The 25,245-nt window shown below is 42.6% G+C and overlaps 2 protein-coding genes across 8 annotated transcripts in view; one reads left to right on the top strand and one right to left on the bottom strand.

Annotated features, from left to right (window-relative positions):
* The window catches only part of LOC105225951 (ankyrin repeat and BTB/POZ domain-containing protein 2), a 113,727-nt gene extending 98,802 nt beyond the window's left edge, over nt 1-14,925 (top strand). For 4 of the 7 annotated variants that reach the window (XM_049459043.1, XM_049459040.1, XM_049459041.1 and 1 more), the window contains exons 2-6: nt 1,251-2,543; nt 9,768-12,901; nt 12,966-13,329; nt 13,689-14,013; nt 14,080-14,925. In XM_049459043.1, coding sequence (XP_049315000.1) covers nt 1,783-2,543; nt 9,768-12,901; nt 12,966-13,329; nt 13,689-14,013; nt 14,080-14,382 — 4,887 coding nt within the window. In that variant the 5' untranslated portion in view covers nt 1,251-1,782 and the 3' untranslated portion in view covers nt 14,383-14,925. The remainder of the gene's footprint in view (nt 1-1,250; nt 2,544-9,767; nt 12,902-12,965; nt 13,330-13,688; nt 14,014-14,079) is intronic. The other 3 variants (XM_049459044.1, XM_049459042.1, XM_049459045.1) reach the window with 2 other exon arrangements.
* Nucleotides 14,926-15,910: 985 nt separating this feature from the next.
* On the bottom strand, nt 15,911-17,188 carry LOC105225950 (endocuticle structural glycoprotein SgAbd-2). Its single transcript, XM_011204635.3, has 2 exons — nt 16,904-17,188; nt 15,911-16,825 (listed from the first exon to the last, which is right to left on the bottom strand). Exons 1-2 carry the CDS (start codon nt 16,913-16,915, stop codon nt 16,223-16,225), a joined length of 615 nt encoding a protein of 204 aa, XP_011202937.2. The 5' UTR covers nt 16,916-17,188; the 3' UTR covers nt 15,911-16,222.
* Nucleotides 17,189-25,245: the final 8,057 nt, after the last annotated feature.

Here is a 25,245-nt window from a genome sequence, read left to right as displayed (position 1 = left end):
ACGCGGCATATTAAGTTTGCTATGATGATGCGTACTAGCGGTTCAGTTTTTGAGATTTCGAACTGAAATTTTAGACTTTTGTACTTTTCTCAACAAGAAGCTGCTCATTTGTCGGAAGCGGCGTTATCCGACAACTGTATTATATAGCTGTCGTACAAACTAAAAGTTTGGAATCAAGTGCTTGTATGAAAACTTTTTTATTTCGAGAGATATCAGCATTAAAATTGGTATGGGCTATTGTTTATAGCAATGTTATAATATTCCTAGAAATTTTTCAGATCGACTTACTCTAGCCTATAGCTGCCATACAAACTAAACGTTCAAAAACGGGTTCTTGTAGGGAAAACTTTTGTATATGATGAGATATCAACATGAAATTTGGCGTGGGCTATTGCCTATAGCAATGTTATATTATTCGAAGAAATTGTATAGATCGGCTCACTCTAGCACAAAGCTGCTATACAAACTAAACGTTCAAAAACGTGTTCTTGTATGAAAAACTTTTGTATTTAATGAGATATCTTCACAAAATTTAGCATAGATTATTGTTTTATATTATGCGAAGAAATTTTCCAGATCTGCTTACTATAGCATATAGCTGCCATACAAACTATACGTCCAAAAACGTGTTCTTGTATGAAAAATATTTTTATTTAATGCGATATCTTCACAAAATTTTACTCACAAGATTTTCTAATGCAATGGTGTAATTCACCAGGAAATTTTTTAAATCGAACAACTATAACATATAGCTGCCATACAAACTGACTGACGAAACTCAAGTCCTTGTATGAAAAACTTTTTTATTTAATTATATATCTTCACGAAATTTGGTGTCAGTTATGACCTGAGGTAATGCTATTATCATCTTAGAAATTGTTCAGATTGGATCATTATAACATACAGTTGCCATACAAATTGACCGATCCAACTCAAGTCCTTGTAGGGAAAACTTTTTATTGAGAAGATATCTTCAGAAATTTCTGCACGAATTGTAATCCAAGACAATGCTACCACATCCGAAGAAATTATTAAGATCGGTCAATTATAGCCTATAGCTGCCATACAAACTGATTGATAAAACTCAAGTCCTTGTATGGAAAACTTTTTAAAAACCAACTTAAAGAACTTGTATACCCTTTTATGATCTAAAAAAGCACCTGTGCAGGGTATTATAGCTAATTTGCAGCCGAAGTACATATTTTTTCTTGTTTTATTTTGTAAATACAATTTTGGGAATTTAATTGCAGGCCAACTAGGCCAATACTGGTCCAAGCAGTGACTGAGTTAATTTTGATCTCTTATTTGGTGTAAAGAAAACGCAGTGAACTTCAATAACAGTGAACTAAGTTGGCCAAATGTCTAAATAACCGTGCTGGCAAGCAGACAAGTAGCTAAAAAGGCAAATTGCCGAAAAGCCAATTATGGCAATTGATGAAAGAGAAATCGTGAAATAATTGCGGAACAATATGAAAAATGCGCAGCCGAAAATTGCAAGCAAGCAAACAAATGCCAATACAATAACAAACGCAAAACAACAACTAACAAATTTAACAACAACAACTAAAAAATTTAACAACAACAACCAACTAATTCAACAACAAACAAATGACCGATAAATATGTGTGAAAATAGTGTAAACATGTGAAGTGAAAATCATATAACAGCAAACGCCATTAAAGTGAATTGCCGAATTGCGGAGTGACGCTATCGTGCTAATAAATAACGCTGCCTTGAACTAAAACAACAACAACACATAACTACAAACAAATTAAGGCGAAAATGTATTGTGGTAAGGACTGCAGCTGCAGCTTGTGTCGCGAGCTGCGCAATTACAAGCCCGCCAAGCCAGCCAAACGACCCGCGCCACGCCCACCCACTTCACTATTCGGACGCTTTAACGAGAATTTCATACTACGCCGACGCAGCACCAGCAACTCCTTCAAGACATTCCAGCCGCAGTCGTTGAAATGCAGCGAAATGTTTCAGCAGCGCGCCGCTGAGGTCACGCCGAATGTCTACACCGCGCAGCCGACGCCGCAAGCCACAGTGCAACAACAAGAAGATACAATAGTAACAACAGATGCGACACGCGCCAACAAACCGGCGGCGTCAGTCAAACCCAATCACAAGGTTGTCATCTACTTCGGCGACTCGATTGCCAATCGCGGCAAGCACAATGTGGGCGAGACAGCCAAGGATGTGGTGCAAGCCGCGCAACTCTTGGCTGATACTGCGACGCAACTCAATGAGGCGACGTCTCAACACAGCACAAACAGCGCGTCATGTTTAGCGCCCAAGCCGGCGAGCGAAGATGATTTGCCCTCCTACATCGAGAGCGTGCAGAACGGTGTGATCAACATCAAGATTGAAGGCAACTATCAGCGCGCCAGCGCTTTGGTGGAAACGGTGGCCAAGCCAACGCTCGCCACCGTACATGTGCTGGCCGAGGCGGAGCAGTTGGCTGGCGGCGTCGAGGACAATGCGAGTCAGCAGTCATGCGACTCGTGCGATTGGAGCTTTGTGCAGGAGTGGCGCGCACGGTATGCTGTTTAAAAGTATTATATATTTTTGAAAATTTTTTATTAAAATATTTGAAATATTTGCCAAATAAGCTTTGCAGTAATTTTACGGTTTGACTTCGCACCTCTCAGTATCGCATTACTCAAGCAAATGTTGACCTCAGCGCTTAGCGCGCGCAATAAATTTGTGTGCGCCCAATGCGCGCGCGTGTGTGTGTTTGTTGTACAATGCAACAATTGCGGTGGCAAATGGGCGCATTTGTGGTTACGTATACGCCGCGTTTACTTGTGGCTATTATTTACGAGCAATTCGGTGGCCCAAATTTATTTGCTCTACACCCCACAATTGTGTGCGCTTTATTGCAGCGCGTTGCCTTTGCTGTTGTTGTTGTGCATGCGCTTTGCAAATTTATGCATTTGTATATCGCAATTTATCAAATTTTGCGGTAATTGTTGTTAGTGTTTTTGCGTGATTGCGCGTTTATAAGGCAGCTCAGCTGCTGTGAGTTAATTAAGCTGTTCAAAGTATGGCTGTCTGGAGCAGAAAGCCGCCTTTGTTTCCCATATAAAATTTTACAGTTGCGGGTAGTAAATTCAAATGCTGGGCTAGCTGGCTTGACGCTAGATATATTTACATATTTGCACTTTATATTTTTATTTTTAATTTTTTTATTTTAATTTTTTTTATTTTAATTTTTCTTATTTTTATTGTTTTTTTTTAATTTTTTTTTATTTTTTACTTTTATTTCTTTTGCATTTTGTGCTTGCATTCGCTTAACCTTGTGACTGCTTGCGCTTGCGTTGCCTTTAACGGCTTGCGGTTTTCTTTAATTCTGTTTTATTGTCTCAATTTTGTGCTCCCTTCTTGTTTGTAACATTTTTTTCTTACTTTTTGTTTTTTCATGCAATTTATGTCCGCTCTATTAGTGGTATCCATATCCACCGTGTCGGCCTCCTGTCAACCGATAAAAAATGCGCCACATTTGTTCGATTGCAGCGGTATAACGGTGTTTTAACGGCGTATTAATTACAGCTTTTTGCCCAACATTTTGCTATTTGCCATTTTTGGATTGGAAATAACAAATAACCGTGGCATAGCGTATTTATGAAACGAACCCTCCACTCCTAGCCCATTTGCGGTTTTTTCCTTTCTGGAAAATAAATTTCCTTCAACAAATTAAGACATTTGTTACATTAAAAAAAAATATTCAAAAAATGGGCGGGCAATTACAGGCACCAATATTTTTGCTAATGGTATGAGAAATGAGTAACTTACTTGTACATATATTAGGGTGGGTAAAAAAACCAATATATTTTTCGTTTGCACTGCGAAACTCCTAAGCATCGCAGACAAGTTCTGAAGGAGGCGTTCCAGCGTTTCTCTCATGCAGTTCCTTCCTTGTACTTCCTGCATTTATCGTCATTACTAATGCCCATCGGTTTCTCACGTGATACCAGCAGGTTGTGACCTGTCATTAGGTCAACAGCCTTCCGTAGAACTTTGGAGTAAGAAGCTTGCGCGGTTTTTCAGAACTCTTGTACGTGAATTTAGCGTTTCTGCATATCCTTAACACATACAATCTCATTATGAGCCGTCTAACAGTCCTTTCCGGAATTCCATTATATATCTTTTTTAGTGAATTACGCATTTCTTGTGCTAGTTCTGTGGCAGATGGCACTTTTTGCTTCAGCTATTTTGTTTCCTAGAATGCCTGCCTACTTCTAAAAACATTCTCTGACGTAATGTGACGTGAGATTATTGGTTTAATTACCACCTAGCTATAGATATATACATATATTACACTTTTGCAGTAGCTTGAAATGGTCGCCTAAGATCCAGGTCCGAGCAATAGATTCCGTTGCCCATTCCCTTAGTTATTTCCGATCTGTCTGTTTAGATACTCAAAGTTCTGCTGACGAATCGTAAGCGCTTGCGTCAACCACCCTCTTCTACTGTAACTCGAAGCCTTCTTTCCCATAGCGTGAGGATATATGGTTTATTTATCTATCTACTCACTGTCTATTGAGCTATGGTCGTAGATCCTTGTGAAGAATTTACCTAACACCGCCAATCTTGTAGCTGATTTTGTTGCAGAGCTTCCCACCGCAATGTCGTTTGGTAATATATTAAGTAATAAGTTGAGGTCAGATGATAGGCACCTCTTCTTCTTAATTGGCGTAGACACCGCTTATGCGATTATAGCCGAAGAAGGTGATAGGCACCTAGTAGACCCTAAATTAGATCCACTTGAACTGCTAGAGACGCTTGTCCCTTGTGATGCCCAGAACTCCTAAGTTCAGATCTAAACGATCGTCAAGCGCTTAGAGCCAGCCACAAATTTGTTGAGCTGGGCAATATCTACTCCAGCCGATTCGCCGGGTTTGTAGAAATTGTGGGAACCAAGATGCTTCAACCTTAGTCTGTCAAAGTCTGTACAGTGACGGAGACATTATGTAGATGCTTCGACATCCTCGTCCTCGCTGCAACTTCGATAAGTTGCATTCTCAAAAATATTTAACCTCTAGGCGTCAGTGCCAATGGGACAGTGTCCAGTTAGGACATCTTTCATTGCGACCATATGAACTTTGCTAAGAGCTAATAGCTACGTGGATCTTTAGGGCTTCATTCTTGGCAAGAAGGATTTCGTAACCCCACAAGTGCTGGTTGTTGACCGATGCTTGATGAGCCCGCGCGAGGACCATAAATACAGTGCACGACGACACGGGATGCGGGTGAGGGTGCCCAAGTGCTTTTAAGTTTTTGATGATTCCGCTATAGTCAGACATTATCAGTGAGCTCAAGGACTGTAATAGCCGCACTTCGTTGAATCCACGACAACTTGAACACCTAGGATGCCTGGAATACGAGGGATATGTGGCTGACAGCTATTGGCTAGCTTACATTTACTGCTCGGATACCTCGAATAGGAGGGATATCTGACATCTGCTTCTTGCTTAATAGCTGCCTGTCACATATCCCTCGTGATCAACATTGGGAAACCCATGCATTGTCTAAACGACGAAAATCCGATGGAACAAGTTTCTTGGGTGCGAAACTGCAAAATTCATGTGCAAAGTGATTGATCAGAAGTGCACAAAGAATAGACTGTATGAACAAGATCAGATTACTAATTAATCATTGTCTGGTGGTAACACACGCCCGCAAAATGGGACTGACAGATCGAAAAGACTGCAGAAAATGTCTATAGCAAGGCATCAGGGAAACAATGAAGCATCTATTATGCACTTTTTCCGCATTGGTAAAACTACGCTGCAAGTACCTGGGGTCTCCACGGTATGATACATTAGAAGAGATATGGAAAGTGAAGCAACAGAGTGTGTTGGAATTCGCGTCAAGCACAGGACCAAAGCAGCTCAATATGTGGCTCATTATGCGCCAGACTAACCTAACATAACCCAACTAAAGTCTTCTTAAGCCATTTCGACATTTCGTCAAAACCTTGCAAGTTAACGTCTCTTCACTAAATTTTTCTCAAAGAACCCGCTTAAAACTAGAATTGAGAACTATTTTTAACGAAAAATGTAGTTCCAGTTTATATAATTACTTTATTGTTAGTCTGCTTGCTCGAAAAAAAATAATTTGTAAAACTATAAGTAATTAGCAGAAGCTATAATTATAAACTAATTAAAATTTCAACACATTCAGTAGCTGACTAAAAGTTTTTTTCGACAATGGGAAAATCGAAAATAAATATAAAGTAACAAAATATGAATAGAAAATAAAATTGGCAATGAATACATACCATAGAGACCGCCAATACACACTGCTCCAACTTCAATATATATATCTCATATATATTTATTTATATATGCGTGTATATGTGTTGGTCTATCACGTTCGTGACGTCCGCTATTGCAAACCGCTCTCAGCCAATTTGCGCTTTTTCAACTGCACACACGAACGAACTCCCTCCCTTTGTTACACATAATAATCAGACTGATGAAGATATTCACGCGATCGGCCGCAAAGGCCTTCGTGCATGTGATCGTTGGTTGATTAACAAACACTTTTACTACTACTTCATTTGACAGCCAGCTTCCGTTTAATGGAAAAACTCATTGACTGTTGCAAAATCTTGCTCAATGTTCGCCTTCAAGGTGAACTCAATTATGATTTATGTTATTCATGGAGCTTACAGATTCGACGCACATAAACACTCGCTTAACGATAATATTCGCCTTAATTTTGTGTGGTACACTCTGCACGTCTTTATCAGAGTTGTAAGTGCGTGAATGGTCAAAGACCCCGTCGCTTAGAGCTGTAACCACAGTATGACATTGCACCGAAAAGTAAGCGGCTCTAATTAGTGCTGGATTACGGCAATCCTTGCTTTCAAATTCTGTAAAACACAAGGCTAAACATTGATAAGGGGATTGCTTGTTGTCATGGAATGTGTCTCGTACCATAGGGCTGAAGCCTGGGCATTAGCATAGATAATGCTCCAGTGTCTCATCATCATCCGCGCATGATCTGCATTCCGCCGATTCCACTTACCCCTTTTCTGAAACTGGGATCCTACTCATAGGTACGTTGGGACGACCCTTATATAGGATTTCATATATAGGTACTATGTCCCGTCTCATTCGGCTGAAAGCTGTGCATTCGCATAGATAATTTTCCAGCATCTCATCATCTTCCACCGAACATGCTCTGCATTCTGCCGATTAAACTTACCCTTTTTCTGAACTGGGATCTATTGGGCAGTTACTTTATGATGATCCATACAATGTTACTAAACTCTCTTTGGCCTCGAAGTAAGGTCTAAGATTGTAAACACAACCGAACTCTTCAACACAATTCGGTAAAAGTAGTATAACAACAACTATACTCTATTTTTTTCGTTACGAAGATAATTTTATGAAGAGCTCTTAGTTCTCCGAACCTTATTTCCACTTTTTTCAATACAAGGACGTCTTCTAAAGCCATTGTTAGGTAATTTTACGTAGAGTTCTTAGTTCTCCAAACCTTATTTCCATATTTTTCAATCCAAGGAGGTCTTCTAAGGTCATTCTTAGGTTACGTCAGGCTCGTTAATGATCCAAGGATCGTACTTAGACAACTATATACAGCCCTTTGGGAAACTATAAAAATAGAATTCGTGGTTCCAACCCTATACGACGTCAAATTGCCCAGTGGTCAATACAAATTTGCTTAGACGTTTAATTTCTACCAACTCGGTAGGATATCTGAAACTGTGAGTTCCCAAGTGTTTAAGCTTTGATCTGAGAAACGTTGGACAAGCAAGAAGCAAATGTTGAAACGTTTCCACCTCGTCTTACTCCGTACAACCGCTGCAGCTGGAAAGATTCCGATGAGCTTCTCAGCCTCACAGCATGGACGCCGATACAACAATGTTCGGTTAGAACCATACAACTAAGTAGAGGTTGGCCTTACAGCGAAGAGCTCAAAAGTCGCAGTACCCATATCATTTAAACGACAGTTGGGTTTACGTAATCGGAACTGACCCAGTCTTTTATCCGGCCAAGGACTGTATTCTTTAAACGGCGTAGATGGTGATAGAGCAATGGTCTTTTGGAATCCGCACAACTAGGGCGAGGCTAGGCTTATTGGTGAGAAGAGCTCACGAGTCGCAGTACCCATATCGTTTCAACGACAGTCGACTTTACGTAACTAGAACGGAGCCGGATTTTTAACCGGCCAAGGACTGTATTCATTAAATAGCTTGGATGGCGATTGAGCAATGATCTGTTAGAACCCTACAACTAAGGAGAGGTTGGCCTTACTGAGGGCGACGAGCTCATGAGTCGCTGTACTCATATCGCTACCACGACAGTAGGGCCTATGAAGCCTAAACGGACCCCGATTTTTAACCAGCTATGGACTGTCAACTAAGCAGCATTCCTCAAATTTACAACAACAGCTCACTGGATTTTTTAAGATCGATCTTGCGCTGAGTATCAACCAATGGTAACCCAGCTTTGACCAAGCTGCCGCGAAGCACCAAAAATCGTTTATAAATTAAATAATAGTGTGGCCTGACCCATTTTCCCCCCAAACAAAGACTTATTTTTGGACATACTTTGTGCCAAACAATAAAAGTGTGCCAGCGGTTTCTCATACAGGAAGATGCTTAGGCAGCGACAGCTAAAACAAAGAGAATTTATTTGTGTTCTGCGTCTTCTGCCAAGCACATTACTATTTAAGCGGCAAAATGTGCGTGATTTACAACAATGCAAGGCAAAGGCCAACAAACAGACAACAATTACAACAATTTATTGCTGTTAAATGTCTGTTTGTCTACGCGCATGCGCTGCAGAGCTTTGTATTCACACTTTAGTTGCTATTGTTGGTTTCCGTTTGGCGCTTTATTGGCGCGGCTACTAGATCTCTTCAAATGCAAATAAGGCGCTGATGATGGCTACAACAACAACAAGCACAATAAATGACATAATTTTGTTTTCATTGTCAGCGGCATTGAGCGCGTCCGGCCGCAGTGCTTAACAGTTATGACATTTATCCGCATACAGCGCTGTTATTAAATTTTCGTTGTTGAACTTTGTTGCTTTCATTGATTCTTATAACAATTATACCGCTATTTACATTCTTATGCAAATTTCTATGTTCTTTTGGTTCTTGCGCTGTCGCGCGCGCATAATGTACGTTAAGGCGATTTGTTGACGAATAAAGAATAAAGGGAGCGCTTGTCTTCAGTACATTTATAATTAAAAGTTGAAAGCGCGTTCCAATTCTGAGTGGCCAAGATTTTGCGCTGCGGCTTAGCGGTAAGTGAGTGACGGCATTAACCCGGTGCCCAGTGGGGACACCGCTGACGTCTAAGACGCAACAGCTTATACAACTGACAGACGCGTTAGACGCAGAGCTGAAAGGCGTAGATAAAATATGAAGAGAGTGTAGGAAAAAGAAAGCGCTTCAAGTTGGCAGAATATAAACTTTGTTTGAGTGTTGTTTTAGTAGATTTATTTGTTGTTGTAGTGCTTTTTGACATTTGACTTAGTGACTTGGCAGTTGTTGTAAGCCATAAGCAGCTTAATTATGTGTAACTGTTTTGACGCATTGAAACAAGCTGGCAAACGGGCAAGCAGGCAGTTTTCAGCGCGTGGAAATGCAAGGCTACGTCTGTCAGTTGTCAGTAGTCAGTAGTCAGCTGTCACTTGCGTGCGATTTCACACATTTGACTTAAGTACGCTAACACAAAAATAGCTTCCACTGTCTAAATAATCTACGTTCTTTCTCTTCCACAGACCAACCGGCAATATGCGCGGCGACATGCCCGTCGTATTCAGCCCGCAACCAACGAACTCGCAACTACATTGTCCCGTCGGCTCACCAACAACAACAAATGCATTGCCACAACAAAACCAAATAAGCGCCATGCCCGCAACGCCATCCACCGGCACCACAATGACCGCCAACTCCACGCCGTTCAACACACCAAATGGTTTGAGTTCCTCAACCGGGCGCATACAAAGCCCCGCTGTGGCGACACCGGCGCCACGCATCTCCAAAGAGTTGGCGCAGCGCTTTAATAGCGGCGTTGGCGGCGCACCCAATATGTTGGTTAGTTCACCGAACGGACACAGCGTCGTGCCCAATACTACAATCAATATAAGAAATATCAGCAGTCCGCCACAAGCGCCTAGCAAGCCGTCGCCGCAGCGCACAATGGCAGCACCAGCGCGCCTAACGGTGCAAAGTACCCCAGTCAAATCGCAGCCGCCCATGTTGAGTGGCAATCTGTCGTCGCAGCAACCGCAGCCGCAACAGCCGGCGGCAGCGCAACAAAAGTTCAGCGCCAATGACAAGCGCCCACTGCCATTATCATTGGATTTGAGTAATTGCAGCATCGGCATACCAACAGCTGATACGAACTCTGCGAATGCAACGCCCAGTGGTGGCAGCTTTCCACACAATACGCACGCGAAGACAAGCGCGACGAGCACGCGCACTCATCATCATGAATTTCGCGCGCTACAGCGTGTACAGGAGTGTCATAGCTCGTCGGATGAGAATCGCTCATCGGGCCATGCGAGTATGTCGGATACCGGCGGCCATGGTAGTTCCTCACCTGGTGGTGGCGTAGCGCTGGGCCCGTTACCGGAAGATCGGCTTGCCGCCGCCGTCACCAATCGCAGCACGCGTTCACGCACAAGCACAAATCATTCGCGCGCGCGTCATCGCGCCACACCGGCGACGAAAGCGCCATGGAGCGGCAGCGGTTTGGAGGATATCAAATTAGCCATACAGCAACTGACAATGCGTTCGCAAACGAGCACCAGCACTTATAGCAGCCTCAGTGCTGGTTCGGAGAGCTCTGAGCCCGCGCGACGCTTAGGACGCTACTCGTCGCTGGAGACAGTAAATACAAATGTGACTAACGCCGATGAGTTTGTGTGGGTGGACTCACATAATCGCCTGGTGGAGTTGCAACATCCACCATGGAGCCAACACTGTATAATGCGCGTCATCCGCAATGGTCGTTGCAAGGAGCAAGCAGAACGTGTTTCAGTGGACACCATACCGCGCTTAGGTTACCTGCTGCAACGTGCATTGGTGCGTATTGCGCGCGAAGTGCAGCGCCTCTCCGCCTGCTTGGGTCTGTGTTCAAAGCAAGAAGTCGCAACTGCATACAAGATTGTGCTGTGTCCGGCACTGGCGGACTCTTGCATTAAAGCGTGTCTGCGCGCGGCAGCAATGTTTGCTGTTACAGGCGACAGCGCGCTCAAGCAAAGCAAGTCAGCGCGCGCTGGACTACAACTACCCGTGGGACGTTTTCATCGCTGGATGGCCGACGCGCGTCTGGGCAAATTTATACACGAATACGCGGCAGTGTACTTATGTGCTGGTATGGAAAATCTGCTCGAGGAGTTACTGCTGCAAAGCTTTCCTGTAGATTCAGCCAGTCAATTTACCACAGCGACGCTGGATCAGTCGATCGCGCACTCCGGTGACCTGTGGGGTCTTTTGCAGCCTTTCGCACACTTGAATGCCGGACGCGTGGCATCAGGCGCGCTCACTATGCCGCGTTGGGCAAGTCTGTCATCACTGGGCTCAGGCACACAAAAGAGCGGCAGTTCGGGCGCCAATAGCAATGTCTCGCTGGAGCCTTGTCTGCTAACGACCTGTGTCGGTAGCATAACTGAACTAAAAGACTTGACTTTGCGTGCACAACAAAAATTTCAACACACAGCTCTCTCCAATGCGGCGCTCTCCACGCTCTTCTACTTTATGCGCTGCTCACAGCTGGAACACAGCGACTTGAGTGGCGCGCCTTCAAGCGCCAGCGGTAGTGCCGGCGGCAGCAGTCAAAATGTGCAAGAACTCTGCTATGAACGTGCATATGTGGTGCTGCCGCCGTTGGTGGAATGGTTGCGCGTTGCCTCGGCGCACGCGGAATACCGACACGCTGTCATGATCGATAAGGATGATATCATGCAAGCAGCGCGCCTACTTTTACCAGGTGTAGACTGTCCAATGCGTCCAATTGGCCACGAAGAGGAGTTACCTACGAAGAAGACACATTTCTCACACCCTGGCGCGACTACGCCCATAGCATCGAGCATCAGTGAAGATACCACGGAGTTGGGCAAACGCGCCACCATCACGCTTGCTTTTAAACTCATGCTTACCGGACGCGCTGAGTTAATGGCGCAGGCGGCCAACCTGTTGCCGCCCACCACGCGTTATGACACACTGAATCATGCCGGTTTGACGGCGCTTATGATCGCCGCCATACGCAATGACGAGGTGGCTATACAGGCGCTACTCGACGCCGGTTGCGATCCAAACGTGGAAGTGCCACCAGTCGGTCAACCAAATTTTCCGGGCGTACATCCAGATACGCAGCACTGGACGGCGGTGACATTCGCCGCCAGTCGCGCCAATTACTTGGCCTTGCGTTTGCTGTTGGAACGTGGTGGCAAAGTTGAAGGTGGTGCGCGTCTAAGTGAGGAGAAACCAACGCTGACGCCACTGCAAGTGGCATGCGGTTCCGGCAACGTCGAAGTTATTTCGCTGTTGCTAGCGCATGGCGCCAACGCATTTCTCTCTACACAACAAAAAGACACAATGTGTTTTGCGGGTGGCTCAGCGCAGCGTGGCTCTTATTGCGCCATCTCTGTGACCGCAGCGCACGGCCAGCGCGCTTGTCTGCGTAAACTACTCTCGCATCCAATGTCGCCGGGCAGCAAAGACGTGCTTTCGCTCGAGGAAATGCTAGCCGAAGGTGAACCTGTAGGTAATGCGACGCGTGGTGGCGCATGCGCGGCGAATGCAGGCGGTGAGCGCTTAAGCGCCGACCTGCCGCTCACATTAAACAAGACACAAATCAAGAGTTTGCAGGAGGCAATGTATCACAGCGCCGAAAACAATCATCTCGGTGAGTAGTGCTTAAACAAGCTGCTTTTATTCAAATAGTTGTTAATAACTCTCTCTTCAAACAGATATTACAATAGAGTTGCGCACCTTGGGCGTGCCCTGGACTCTGCACTGTTGGATGCACGCATTGGCGGCGGCGCATGAGCTGCGCTTGGATGCTGTTATCGACCAGCTGCTGCAGGATTTCTTGCAAGTCTGTCCAGACGACTACAGCGCGCAGTTTGTGAGCGAGTGTCTGCCGCTGCTCTTCAATATATTTCGCTATAGCAAAAATGAGGGCACAACACTGCTGCTGGCTGACATTTTCGCCACGTGCTTTGGCTGGGAGACCATCAAACAGATTAAGGAGGCGGTCATGCAATCAGTGAACAGTTCGCGCATAGATCCCAAATTTGTCAACAATCCAGAACTGAGCGATGTGACTTTCAGGTAATTCAAACATCAAATGTTAACCTAATGTTACCTGCTTGCTAACCTAATGCTACCTGTTTGCTAACCTATTGTTACCTAATTGCTAACCTATTTTTACCTGCTTACTAACTTAATGTTAACTGCTTGCTAACCTAAAGATACCCGCTTGCTAACCTATTGTTACCTGTTTGCTAACCTATTGTTACCTGCTTGCTAACCTATTGTTAACTGCTTACTAACTTTATGTTAACTGCTTGCTAACCTAAAAATACCCGCTTGCTAACCTATTGTTACCTACTTGCTAACCTAATGTTACCTACTTGCTAACTTAATGTTACTTGCTTGCTAACCTATTGTTAACTCTTTTATGCTTACAGAGTGGAGGGCAAAATATTTTATGGCCACAAAATAGTGCTCGTCACCGCCTCGCCGCGTTTCCAGAGCATGCTCAGCTCTAAGCTGAGCGATGGAAACACGCCCACAGTGCAGATCAACGATATACGCTACCACATCTTCCAGCTGGTCATGCACTATCTGTACAGTGGTGGCTGTGCCACATTGGAGGTCAGTAATGCTGATGTATTGGAGCTGATGGCGGCGGCGAGCTTCTTCCAGCTGGAAGGTTTGCTGCGCTACACCGAGTCACGCTGCTCGGAGATGATCGACATCGACAATGTGGTGGCCATGTACATACATGCGAAGGTAAGCATCTTAACAACCATAAAATCACATTTAGTGCCTAAATAATAACGCATTATCTCCATGCAGGTCTACAACGCCAACAAGCTGCTCGAATACTGCCAAGGTTTCTTGCTGCAGAACATGGTCGCTTTGCTGACCTATGACGACTCCGTCAAGCGCTTGCTCTTCGCCAAAAAGATACCCAACCACGATGTGCTCTCCGGCCTGCTGCACACGCTACAACAACGCATCAAGCAGCGCAAGCCCATGGGCGTGGGCAATTTTCGCCAGCAGCTCAGCTCGCCGCCACCAGGCAGTGCAGGCGCTCATCTATTGAGCACAAGCCTGTGCAATAACGTTGGCGGCAGTCTGGGTGCGAACAAGAAATAAATTTGCACTGTAATATACGTCAACTGAAAGTACTTCAAATATTTGCGCTGAGTTTGTGCAGCGTTGCCAGTCTTGTCTGTTGAAGAAGTGACGTTTTGAGCTTAAAAAACACAAAACAATTACAATATTGGTTTAAAAATATAGTAAAAGTTATATATTTAATGAATTAAACATATTTATATGTTCATAGCTGTAATTACCCCAACAAATGATCGACATTTTATCTTGCTTGAAGCAAAATTCAAACAATAATGTAAGTCGGCGCTTGAGCGCGTCTTCTTTTTCATTTTTTCTTTTGTTTTTGTTTTTTTTTTTTCAATATATATGTATGTGTGTATAACCTTGTTTGTAGCTTGCAAGACAAATATACTTTAGTTAGTAGTGTCCTTAAGCTTACGCAGCTTCTCTAGGCTGCCTTTATTGCTTGTACTTAGACTTGCTTGTAGTTTCTAGCGAAATTTAGATACAATGTTGTATGTATGTATATTTAGTTTATCCGATATTTTTATTAGATTTAATAAATTAAAATAATCCAGAAAAGAATTTATTATTATTGGAGTATTAATAGTAATACAGTGGCGTACCCAGAGTTTCTTTCTAGGGGTGCATGAGTTTTACTTCCAATATATTTTTTAATATTGACGTTACTTCGTAAATGCTTTTATATTTGAATTAAATTCTCCGATGTTAAGGGGTTTGTGACCCCCAAAACCCCGGATCCATAATTTATTTCTGATAGATGAAGGGGTTTCTTCCAACATATTTTTAATACCGATGTTACTTCCAAATTCTTCTAAATTTCAATTAAAGTCTTTAATTTTAAGGGGGTTTTGACACTCAATGCCCCCTAGATCCAAAATTTCTCTCTGGGAGGATTTATCCTTCAAACATATTTCTAGTAGTGATTTTGCTTGATAAATTCTTCTAATTTCGAACTAAAATCTCCGTTTTTTGAAATTGTTCGACCCCTTTGGTTCCGCCACTGTAATGACTAGTCGATTATATTATTTGAGTTTCTATAGTCAGTAGCTGATCCGGAATTTCTTTTTAGCGGTTTTTTCCTTCCAATATATTTTTAATATTGATGTGACTTCGTAAATTCTTCTAAATTTGAATTAAAATCTCCGATTTAAAGGGGGTTTTGACACTCACTTCCCTCTCAGATCCAGAATTTCTTTCTGAGAGGGCTCATTCTTCCAACATATTTTTAATATTGATTCTAGTTGGTAAATTCTTCTAATATTGAACTAAAATCTCTGAATTTTTCAAGGATTTGACACCAAAAACCCTTTCTGGTTACGCCACTGTAATATTTTGCCGATTATTATTATTTGAGTTCTGTAGCTGATCCGGATTTATGTATGGGGGGCTTTTTGCTTCTAACTTATTTTTAAAATTCTTCCAAATTTAAATCAAGAAGTCCTGTTATAGAGGGATTTTGGGGCTCAAAACCTCCTTCATTGAGCCGCCTCTGTAGTTATTAGTATATTTGGTTAGCAACTATTTCAAATCAGCGCTAAAGTAACCATAAGCAGATAAAGTCTTCTATGTTCTCTGTCAAACCCAAGTTTTTACCGATCACAGCGCCTAAAAGTATGCAACAGATATTGAACAACGCAAGCGATCGTGGTGAAAAGTCTTTTTATTCTCATTTGCAGCAATACAAGTAGATGCTAAACTCAACTTAAAAAGAAACATAAAAAAATAATGAAAAAAAAATAAAAAAAAATAAAATAAATTAAATTAAGTAAAAACAAAAAGGTCCACACCTAAAGCGTACATTTCATAATTTATCGCTTAACCGAATTCGAATTTACATAAGTAAACAACTACTCAGCGTTTACACCTGCATAATTTGGCCATTCCAAACGCTGCCCATAGCTGGTACCTGGGAAACATGTGGTACTTGCGAAACATGTGGTACTTGCGAAACATATGGAACTTGCGAAACATGTGGAACATTCGGTACATTCTCGACTTGCTGCTCTTGTGGTCTCGGCTTCTCCACCACACGCGGCAGTTGGCTATTCATCTTCGCCGCCGACGAAATCTGCGGCATTATGTTATTGCCCTCGGGCACGAAGCCGCGATCGTCGGCACTATAATGCACCACCACCTCCTTGCCGTTGGCGTCGAAGTACGAATAGCTGCCACTGATCTTCAGATATTGATATTCGGTGCCGGGGTTGATGACTACAGCGCTCTCCTGTCGAAACGAGCCATCCTCGCCGCGATAATGGAAATTGTAAGCGCCGTCGGTGGATTGCTGCAGTGCCGCATCCATGATGCCGATAACGGGCACACGTGGCTCCATTTCCATTTCTGGCACAACAACCGCCCCCATATTGTCCATCGCGCGCAGCTCCATAATGGGCTCGGTAACCATCAACTGCTCGTCAACGGGTGCGGCGCACGCAACTGCGAGCAATGCTGCAAAAGAGAGCTGTGGAAAATATTATTTTTTGGATTTAGTGTTAATTTAAAATAATGCTGTATATTTTTTGAAGAAGTCTTTACTAACGTATCGGAACATTTTTGAGTTTCACGCCTTGGTTGTTGCTCGCTTGCCTCTGGCTTAACAAATATGCTGAGGAACCGAGTTCACACAATTTTTATACCCAGTTTGCTGTGTGAAGAAAGTACAAAAGAACGCGCATACATAATTTCTTCGGCATATAAGGCAATAAGCTTTATTTTTAGCATCCATTTTGGCTCTTAAGTAGCTCTTAATTGCGCTTAAATGCAGTTCTTCTTTAAGTCTTTCAACTGACTTTGATTTTTGTTTGGCCAAATTATGCGCTGAGAGAAATTCTTGGCACTTTGTTATGCAAAATTTTTTGGAAAAATATCTGGCGACCGAAAATCATTGAATTGCTGGATCGAGGTTGATAATTTTATTATTACCAGGCACTTGAATTTCTAGATTAGTATGATGCTCTTTCCAGTTTTCGAACGAACTCAACGTTAGTTGTCTTCGTTGACAATAATTACAACTAAATGCGATTTAGTTAACCAATAAAACAACACCAACGAACAGCAAATGAGAACTCGCCTCACAGTTGCGTTACAACTTTGCTAGTTAGTAGTTTCAGGTAGTTTTTTCTTTCCTCATCGGCATACTCACCGATATATTGGGAAGTCGAAAAAGTATTTTCGTATTTTGTCAGTAGATGTCGTGGCAGTCGTATATCTCCAGTGCTACCAATCATATTGTGTCATACCATGTAGTGTTGGAAAGCTAAGATTTTAAGCTTCATTTAACCAAAAAAAAAATTAAATTCGGGGAAGTTGAAAAAAAGTTACAGCTGTTCAAAAATGAGTGAAAATAATGAGGAAATACGCTATATTTTGCAATTTTTGTATAAAAAAGGGAAGAATGCCACACAAACCACCAATGAAATTTGTGAAGTTTACAGAGACGATGCTTTATCAGTTCGTTCGCTTCCGAAAAATAAAAATACGAAAAGACTTTATCGACTACCCATTATTACGTCATTAGAAATCTCATTTATACAATATTAACAAAATCAGAGCGCATTTCGTTTCTTACACATGTTTCCAATCGCTCCAACTGACAAAAGCTTCAAAAGATCGCAAACAATTTGAGAAATGACTCTTCAGTGTGCCGTAATTGACGCATCTGCACGTCTTCTCGCAACGCTGCCGAAGAGTCATACGCAATCAGCGTCAGCAAGCGAACAAGTAGCAAGAAAAACAATATAAAGGCAAAAGCAACAACAAGGAAAAAAGGAAAGCACAGGACGGCGTTGCGTACAAGAATCATATGCGTGCGTTTGCAAGTGTGTTTGTGTTACAGTTTGCTGAGTTATGGCATTTTTTTGCGCCATTTCTTCGGGTAAACCGCAGCTGGTGGAGTGTAGAGTCGCTGAACTTATGACGGTGTGACTAAACAAGGTAAGTGGCAGTCAAGTGTTGGCAGGCGGATTGTGTAATGATTGAGAATTAATTTGCAATAATTTTCGTGGAAGGCAAATTTATGTGTTTTTGTATATATTTTTTTTTTATTTTTTATGCAAATGTCTCAAAATGCAATTAAAAAATATTATGGTTACTAAAGGTACATAAGTGATCAGCGGAACTCCTGCAGACTCCTTTACTTGAATGTGTTTCTAACAGAACACTATAGCCGTCCTGCTGTTTTGAGCCCACTCCACCAAGAGTCAATGTAAAGCTCTTAAAGTGGCTGGAGAAGCACACGAAATTGTCACTATTTCAGCAAAGCAAACCTGCCCAGAACATTCTGGACACCGACTACAACCTCACACAAAATAGACTTTTTGAGTTTGTTATTTAGGAAGAAAAGCTTCCCTTTATGGAAAGAAAATACCCACATCTCCAGTGAAAATAACCCCCGCTGTCGGTGGAAATCAGAGTTTGCCTTAAAAGTATGTTCTAATTAGACTTAAAAACTCTTAGGAGACCGCTATGACTCAGTATTTACAGAAGCAAGGATTGAAAGAACTAAGGCTAAGTGCAGAAAGAAGAGGTTCCAGTACTTTTCGTTCCCTTCAAGGAGGATACACTTGCCTTTTTTTCGGCGATCACCTCTTCATTCAATAGATCAATTTTTGATCTGATCTGAGGACAGAAAATAGCCTATGAGGTTCAGGTTTGGAGAATACAGCATGCCGACGCCGAATTAATAGATTTTTACCATCGTTTTCATTTGGCTTGGTGAATGAATGTTTGCATTCCGTCCTTCAAACGATCCAATAATGCTATCTAATGTTGATGGTCCTTCCTTTTTCGAGAGAGCCAATTACAATTATTCCTTACGCATTCCAAAATGCAGACGTCATGACCTTGCCAGCCGACTGTTTCACGCTTTTGAACGGAACGGTGTGCAATCCACTCGGATGACTGTCGAATGTACTTTGGAGTGAAATATCGACCATGTCGACGCAAAAACTCGAGTTTATTACGCTTGAACAACTCCAAACTTTGCTCCGAATCATCAACTCGTCGTTGTAGTACGTCAAAAGTGAGCTCACGTGGTGTCCAATTCGCACAGAACTTTCTCATGCACAGTCCTCGATGCACATTTCACCACGTCTAAGCTTAGCATAGGAATCCTTGTTGGTTGATTTTCCTGGGGCAGTGTCCATAAATTCATCTTCAAGCCAAGTTTTTGCTTCAACTGTATTTTTCCTCTTCACAAAGCAAGGTGAAGCCAAAAGGTTAAGGTGGAATCGAAACGCAAACACTTCATATATGGTATAGTCTTCACTGCGACAAAACGTTCGTGAGACAACCCGCAAGTAGACTAAAACGGCTCTCATTGGCAAGTGCAATGCTGCAAAGTGTGCTCTGTGGCTCAGGGAAGTTGGACTTATGAATGGGACTGAACAACGGCACACTAAAATTCTCTTCTTATTCAATTGCATTCCAGAAATTCTGAATTACTGTATCACAAGGTCTCCCTTGGGGGCTTTTTCGAGCAGTCGCTGAAGAAGAGGTATAGTGTGCGTTTCCACGGTTGGGTCGAAGCAAGGAGGGAAGGTTGGCGGAGATGTTTTCGGCACGAAGCTCTCCCTCAAAAATTCCGACAACAGAGCTGCAATACTAATGCTCGTTAACTGTGCGCTCAAAGCTAGGCAAGGAGTGTCTGTCCACACCAGAAATAGCAGAAAGCATTAAACAACTTCTCATCAGACTCGTTCGGGTGCCTGGTTAGAGCTTAATTTTTGCCAACTGGAAAGCCGAGGAGCTGGCCAAAGAGAACACCATTGCCATGCTCGCATTTGAATCGTGCGCTTAATTGGCGCTGGTGGACGACCTGCTCCTGTGCGACTGCTTGATCCTTTTTGATCTAGAGTAAAACGCATGAAACCTTGTGTATTACTTGTCGTCAGTAAAGTTAATCTTTTCGCAATAGCAGGGGTTCTTCTTTTGTAGATAAAAGTTGCTGGTAACACCACGGACCGCTGTTCTCAGCTATGCAAGTGAGATCCCTGTTAGGATTGACCACTTAACCTAACCTGATCTAACCTGTATGAGTATTTATAGTTTTTTGGAAAGTTTTTATATCCTGAACAGGGTTTATAAAGTGCGCCACAATGCTTGTAAGACCCAAAAGAAAAGAAAACGACGAAGGTCTTATAAAGCATATAGCTTATACCTAGTATTTATATATGTATAAATGATCAGCGTACAAGCTGAGTCAAATTAGTCTGTATATACGCGAACTTTTCCGTTAGTTTTTGAGATATCGATCTGAAACCTTTCATACGTCCTTTTCTCATCAAGAAGCTGCTCAAATGTCGGTACCACCGATATCAGATAACTGTAGCATATAGCTGCCATACAAACTGATCGATCGGAAATAAGTGCTTGTATAGAAAACTTCCTCACTAGAGGAGATATCTACACGAAATTTGACATGGGTTATTTTCTAAGACAATTGTGTAATCTGTGAAGAAATTGTTCAGATCGGATCACTATAACATATAGCTGTCATACAAACTGTCGGATTAAAATCCAGTCCTTGTATGGAAAACTTGCTTGTTTGATAAGATAACTTCACGAAATTCGGCATAGATTATTATCTAAGACATGGCTACAGTCTTCTAAAAAATTCTTGAGATCGGATCACTATAGCGTATAGTTGCTATACAAACTGACCTATTAAACTCAAGTCCTTATATGGAAAACACGTTTATTTGGTAATTTATCTTCACGAAATTCGGCATTGACCATTATCCAAAGCATCCCTACAGTCTCTTAAAAAATGGTTTAGATCGGACAACTATAGCATATAGCTGCCATACAAATTGGGGTTTCCAAATCAAGGCAAAAAGCGCTTATGCTATAAAAAATGCACCTGTGAATGGTTTTATGGCTTCGCTGAAGCCGAAATTAACGTCTTTTTCTTGATGTGTATTCAAATGGTACGTGCTGATTTATTCCACCGCCCTTCCCACCTTCCTGAAACTATGCGCATGAGTTTTTACTCTTTCGTTCGAAATAATTAAATCATCGATTTCCTTTCCACGCCTTTTTGAGCAAATACATTGAATTGCTTAGATGAAATTCTTATAGGCAACAACAACAGTATACAATAAATGCTGTAATTCAACATATACATACATACATACATACATACATTAGTGTATATGGTCATTTATACGCGTGTTTGTGTGTGTGGCATACTTACGCCAGCCATTCGAACATCTGAATATTTTCGTTGTGCCGCTGTTGTTGTTGCGTTTCTGTGTTTTTTAACTTTTCGGCATTGTTTATATAAAATAAAATTACTTGTGTTCTCCGCCCGCGCGTCGCTACCATATTTATTTCCAACATTGCTGCCTTCAATTTCCGTCTTTCTGCTGCCTTAAGATTTGGTTGTTCTATTTTTAGTCATCGCATCAAATGCGCGGCGCGCAGTCAACAGTCAGCAGTCAAGCAGGCAACAAATGCCCGATCGATTCAGCATTACTTGCTGCCGCCGCCCCTGCTGCTGCTGCTGCTTCTGCAGCTATTTTTGGCCTTTCGCTGCGAAGGCTGCACAATAAAACAATCAGCGCTCCAGCAGTCGCTCGCCTGCCAAATGTCGAGTGGTGAGTGTGGTGGCTGGGCTGCAGAGCGCCGTGTGCAGGGCGCAGCGTGCGTCAAGTGCATGTGTTGCAATTGTGTTGTAGAACGAGTGTTCAATACCGATCATAATATTTGAGTGTAATAAATATTTTACAATTGTTGTTGTTTCTGGTTGGCGGCGTGTTATTAGTGTGCACCGCACAGCGCAGCACTCTTGCGGCGGGCGTTTTCATTTCTAGGCGTTTATTGCGCGTATTGAATAACAGCACCGGAAAGCGTTTGTGGCTTGTGGCAGGTGGAGGGCGCGCAAATGATTTGGGTGAAATTGCTTAATTTCAATACTTTTGTGCATTAGGGTGCATTTGGTTGGGTGTATGGCCCATTTGTGGTATGTATGCAAAGGGTGATTCATTTCGAGGTTCCCAACTTAAAAAAAAAACACAGAGACATCAAATTTAATGGCGGAATGTTTATTATCATTCTTCGGCATTTGTTTCTGATGATTATCTCTTTCAAATGTTGCCCGCGTCTCAGATGGTTCATCCGTTGGGTTCAATTTTCGATGACTCGTTCGAGCATTTCGACTAGTAACTAACGAATGCCACTCGTAATGTTTTGCTCCAAGGCCTTAAGCGAAGCAGAATTGTCCGCATAATTTTTGGACTTTACATATCTTCTGCTTCTTTACTGGCGTAGACACCGCTTACGCGATTATAGCCGAGTTAACAACCGCGCCAGTCGTTTCTTCTCTTCGCTACGTGGCGCCAATTGGATATTCCAAGCGAAGCAAGATCCTTCTCCACTTGGTCCTTCCAATGGAGTGGATGGTCTTCCTCTTCCTCTGCTTCCCCCGGCGGGTACTGCGTCGAAAACTTTCATAGCTGGTGTGTTTTCGTCCACCGGACAACATGACCCGCCAGCGTAGCCGCTGTCTTTTAATTCGCTGAACTATGTCAATGTCGTCGTATAAAAGACTTTACAGGAAAACTTATAACGGTGTGTGATCACACGGTCTTGGCGGCCAATCGTTCGGCCCAAAACGTGAAATTAACTGCTCACCGAAGTGTTCTCTCAATAAATAAATAAATCCATTGACTGATGCGATGGGAAGTGCCGCCGTCTAGTTGTTGAAACCAAATGTCTCCAAGATCACGAGGATCAATTTCGGGCTTCAAATAGTCAGTTATCATGGCACGATAACGTTCGCCATTGACGGTTACTTTCTCAAAAATAATATTACAGCTTGACACGACTCATGCATGATATGTTCCAAAAAGTATAACTACTTGAATCACCCATTATAAAGCTTCCTTTTGATCATTTCCAGCGTTCGTGGTATTAACTCCGCCACGAATTCATCTAAAGTGGTTTCTAACTTGGCCAACTCATCTACTTTCTCGTTACCGCTTATGTTCCTGTGGCCAGGAATACAAATTATAAATAAATGGAGATGACAGTCCAGCCTGCTCATAGCCTTTCAGCAGTATCGTCTGGCTATCCGAGTATATGGTTGTTTTTTGTATCATCGCGTTATTATTCAATAGACCATATTTCTTCTCTATGCCTGGTATTTCCGCTTGAAAGATGCTGGCTGAGTTTGGTTAACGGAGAGAAAGAGAGTTGTCAAGATCATTGGCCTTTCACCACAGTCCAATTTGGAACAGCGGGTATACTCGTAGTTAGAGGTAGTATCCTTCTACACTACTAAATCTCTTCTCCATTCACTCCTGGAGGATATCTTCACCCTAAAGTGACTATTGAAATCGAACATTGAAAGAATATAGTCTATTTATTTAAGTTTAGCTGATTCAGGTTGCGTTGGAGGTTTAAACTTTATATACCGACTGCAAAGACTTCTACTGGGAAAATGCTTGAAAAGTTTGATAGGCGGTCCTGCGACACCTGCTCAAATGCCTTCCAACTGAACAGTCATTCTACCGTGTTATCCTTTAGCAATAGGTTAAGCGCAGAACCATTACATTCAGCCTTACTACCGAGGTTAAAGTTACTTCTTTATGAAGTTAATCCTTTTTAGTTGGCAATGCCATCTCTCGGGAGAAAAATCCGTGGTGTTTCTTTACTTAAGGTCTTCGTTTGCAAGGGAAAGCGGTGTGAGTTCCAGTATGACCATCGGTGTTGCCACCATTAGTGATTTTGTGGCTTTGATCATAACCTCTTCCACATCCTGTTTCCAACGAATTTGGTATCTAGAGTGGGACCGCGATATTTGAACTCATAAGCCTTCTCTAACTTGTGGTATCTAGAGTGAGACTGTGATGTTTGATCTCATGAGCCTTCTCTAACTTTCTGCCCGGCAGGGATTTTGACTTTTGGTCATAGTCATGACTTTACTTATGTTGGATTAGAAACAGTCCAAGTATCTACTGACACTCGATAGAAGGCGCTGTAAGAACGTTATTGGAATATTCTCTGGTCACAGTCCGGTGGCGGCGGACGACCGTAGAATAGGGCTGAGGGGTTTCAACAGTAAAGTTACCTCGGAAGCAATTGTCGCGTATTAATCTAAAGGATGACTGCTCATCATGGACTACGTAACGTAACTGGATCTAAACGTGGCTCATTAGCCAAGCAGATTAACCTAGCCTAACCGCACCAAGGCTGAGGACAGAGTAGAGAAAAGTGTATGGCTTCACATCTACAAACCAACGATAAAATCTTCAGGACAACGTTTACAAAGCGATCTGACTTTCAATAGGCTCTTAAGTGACTTGATTACATCCACATTAATATATGAGTATCTTGACTATATCCCTTTTCTTTGTGCAATATTCAAACGTACATACAAATATTATACAATTTCGTTACTGAAGACGAAACAAAGCGTTTGTTTACATTTCCTTCGCCGCCCGCAGCCTTTACCAAGACACTGATGCTTTCCAAATTTTCTAGCGCTACTGTGGGAACACTAGGCCTGCCGGCTGACTGTTGCCAGCGTTTTCATTACTACAGCAACAACAAATGGCATGAACCGCTATAATATATGCACATACATACAAACCCCCTCCGAAGAAAAAAATATGCATGAAAGTCATATAAAATGCCGTAATGTACGCGCGCGGGTGTATGTATGGGCGCGCTTGTATGTATGTGTATGCACAGTGTAATCGCAGCGTTTTATTATTTGGCGCGCAGCCAAAACGATATCGAACGATTGCGTGGCTTGCGCGCGCGAAATCAGCGAACGCGGCCAACAGCCAACAGCCGCGCTAAGTGATCGCCAGCAAGCGGCGGCAACGCTGCCAATATGCTGCAAGTTCTATGGCTATAATAATTTTGATTTTCGATTCT

Source organism: Bactrocera dorsalis, chromosome 5 (genome assembly GCF_023373825.1).
Source record: "Bactrocera dorsalis isolate Fly_Bdor chromosome 5, ASM2337382v1, whole genome shotgun sequence".
Lineage (NCBI taxonomy): Eukaryota > Metazoa > Arthropoda > Insecta > Diptera > Tephritidae > Bactrocera > Bactrocera dorsalis.
Note: the sequence above shows the minus strand (reverse complement) of the source record. Positions and strands in the feature narration are given on the sequence as shown.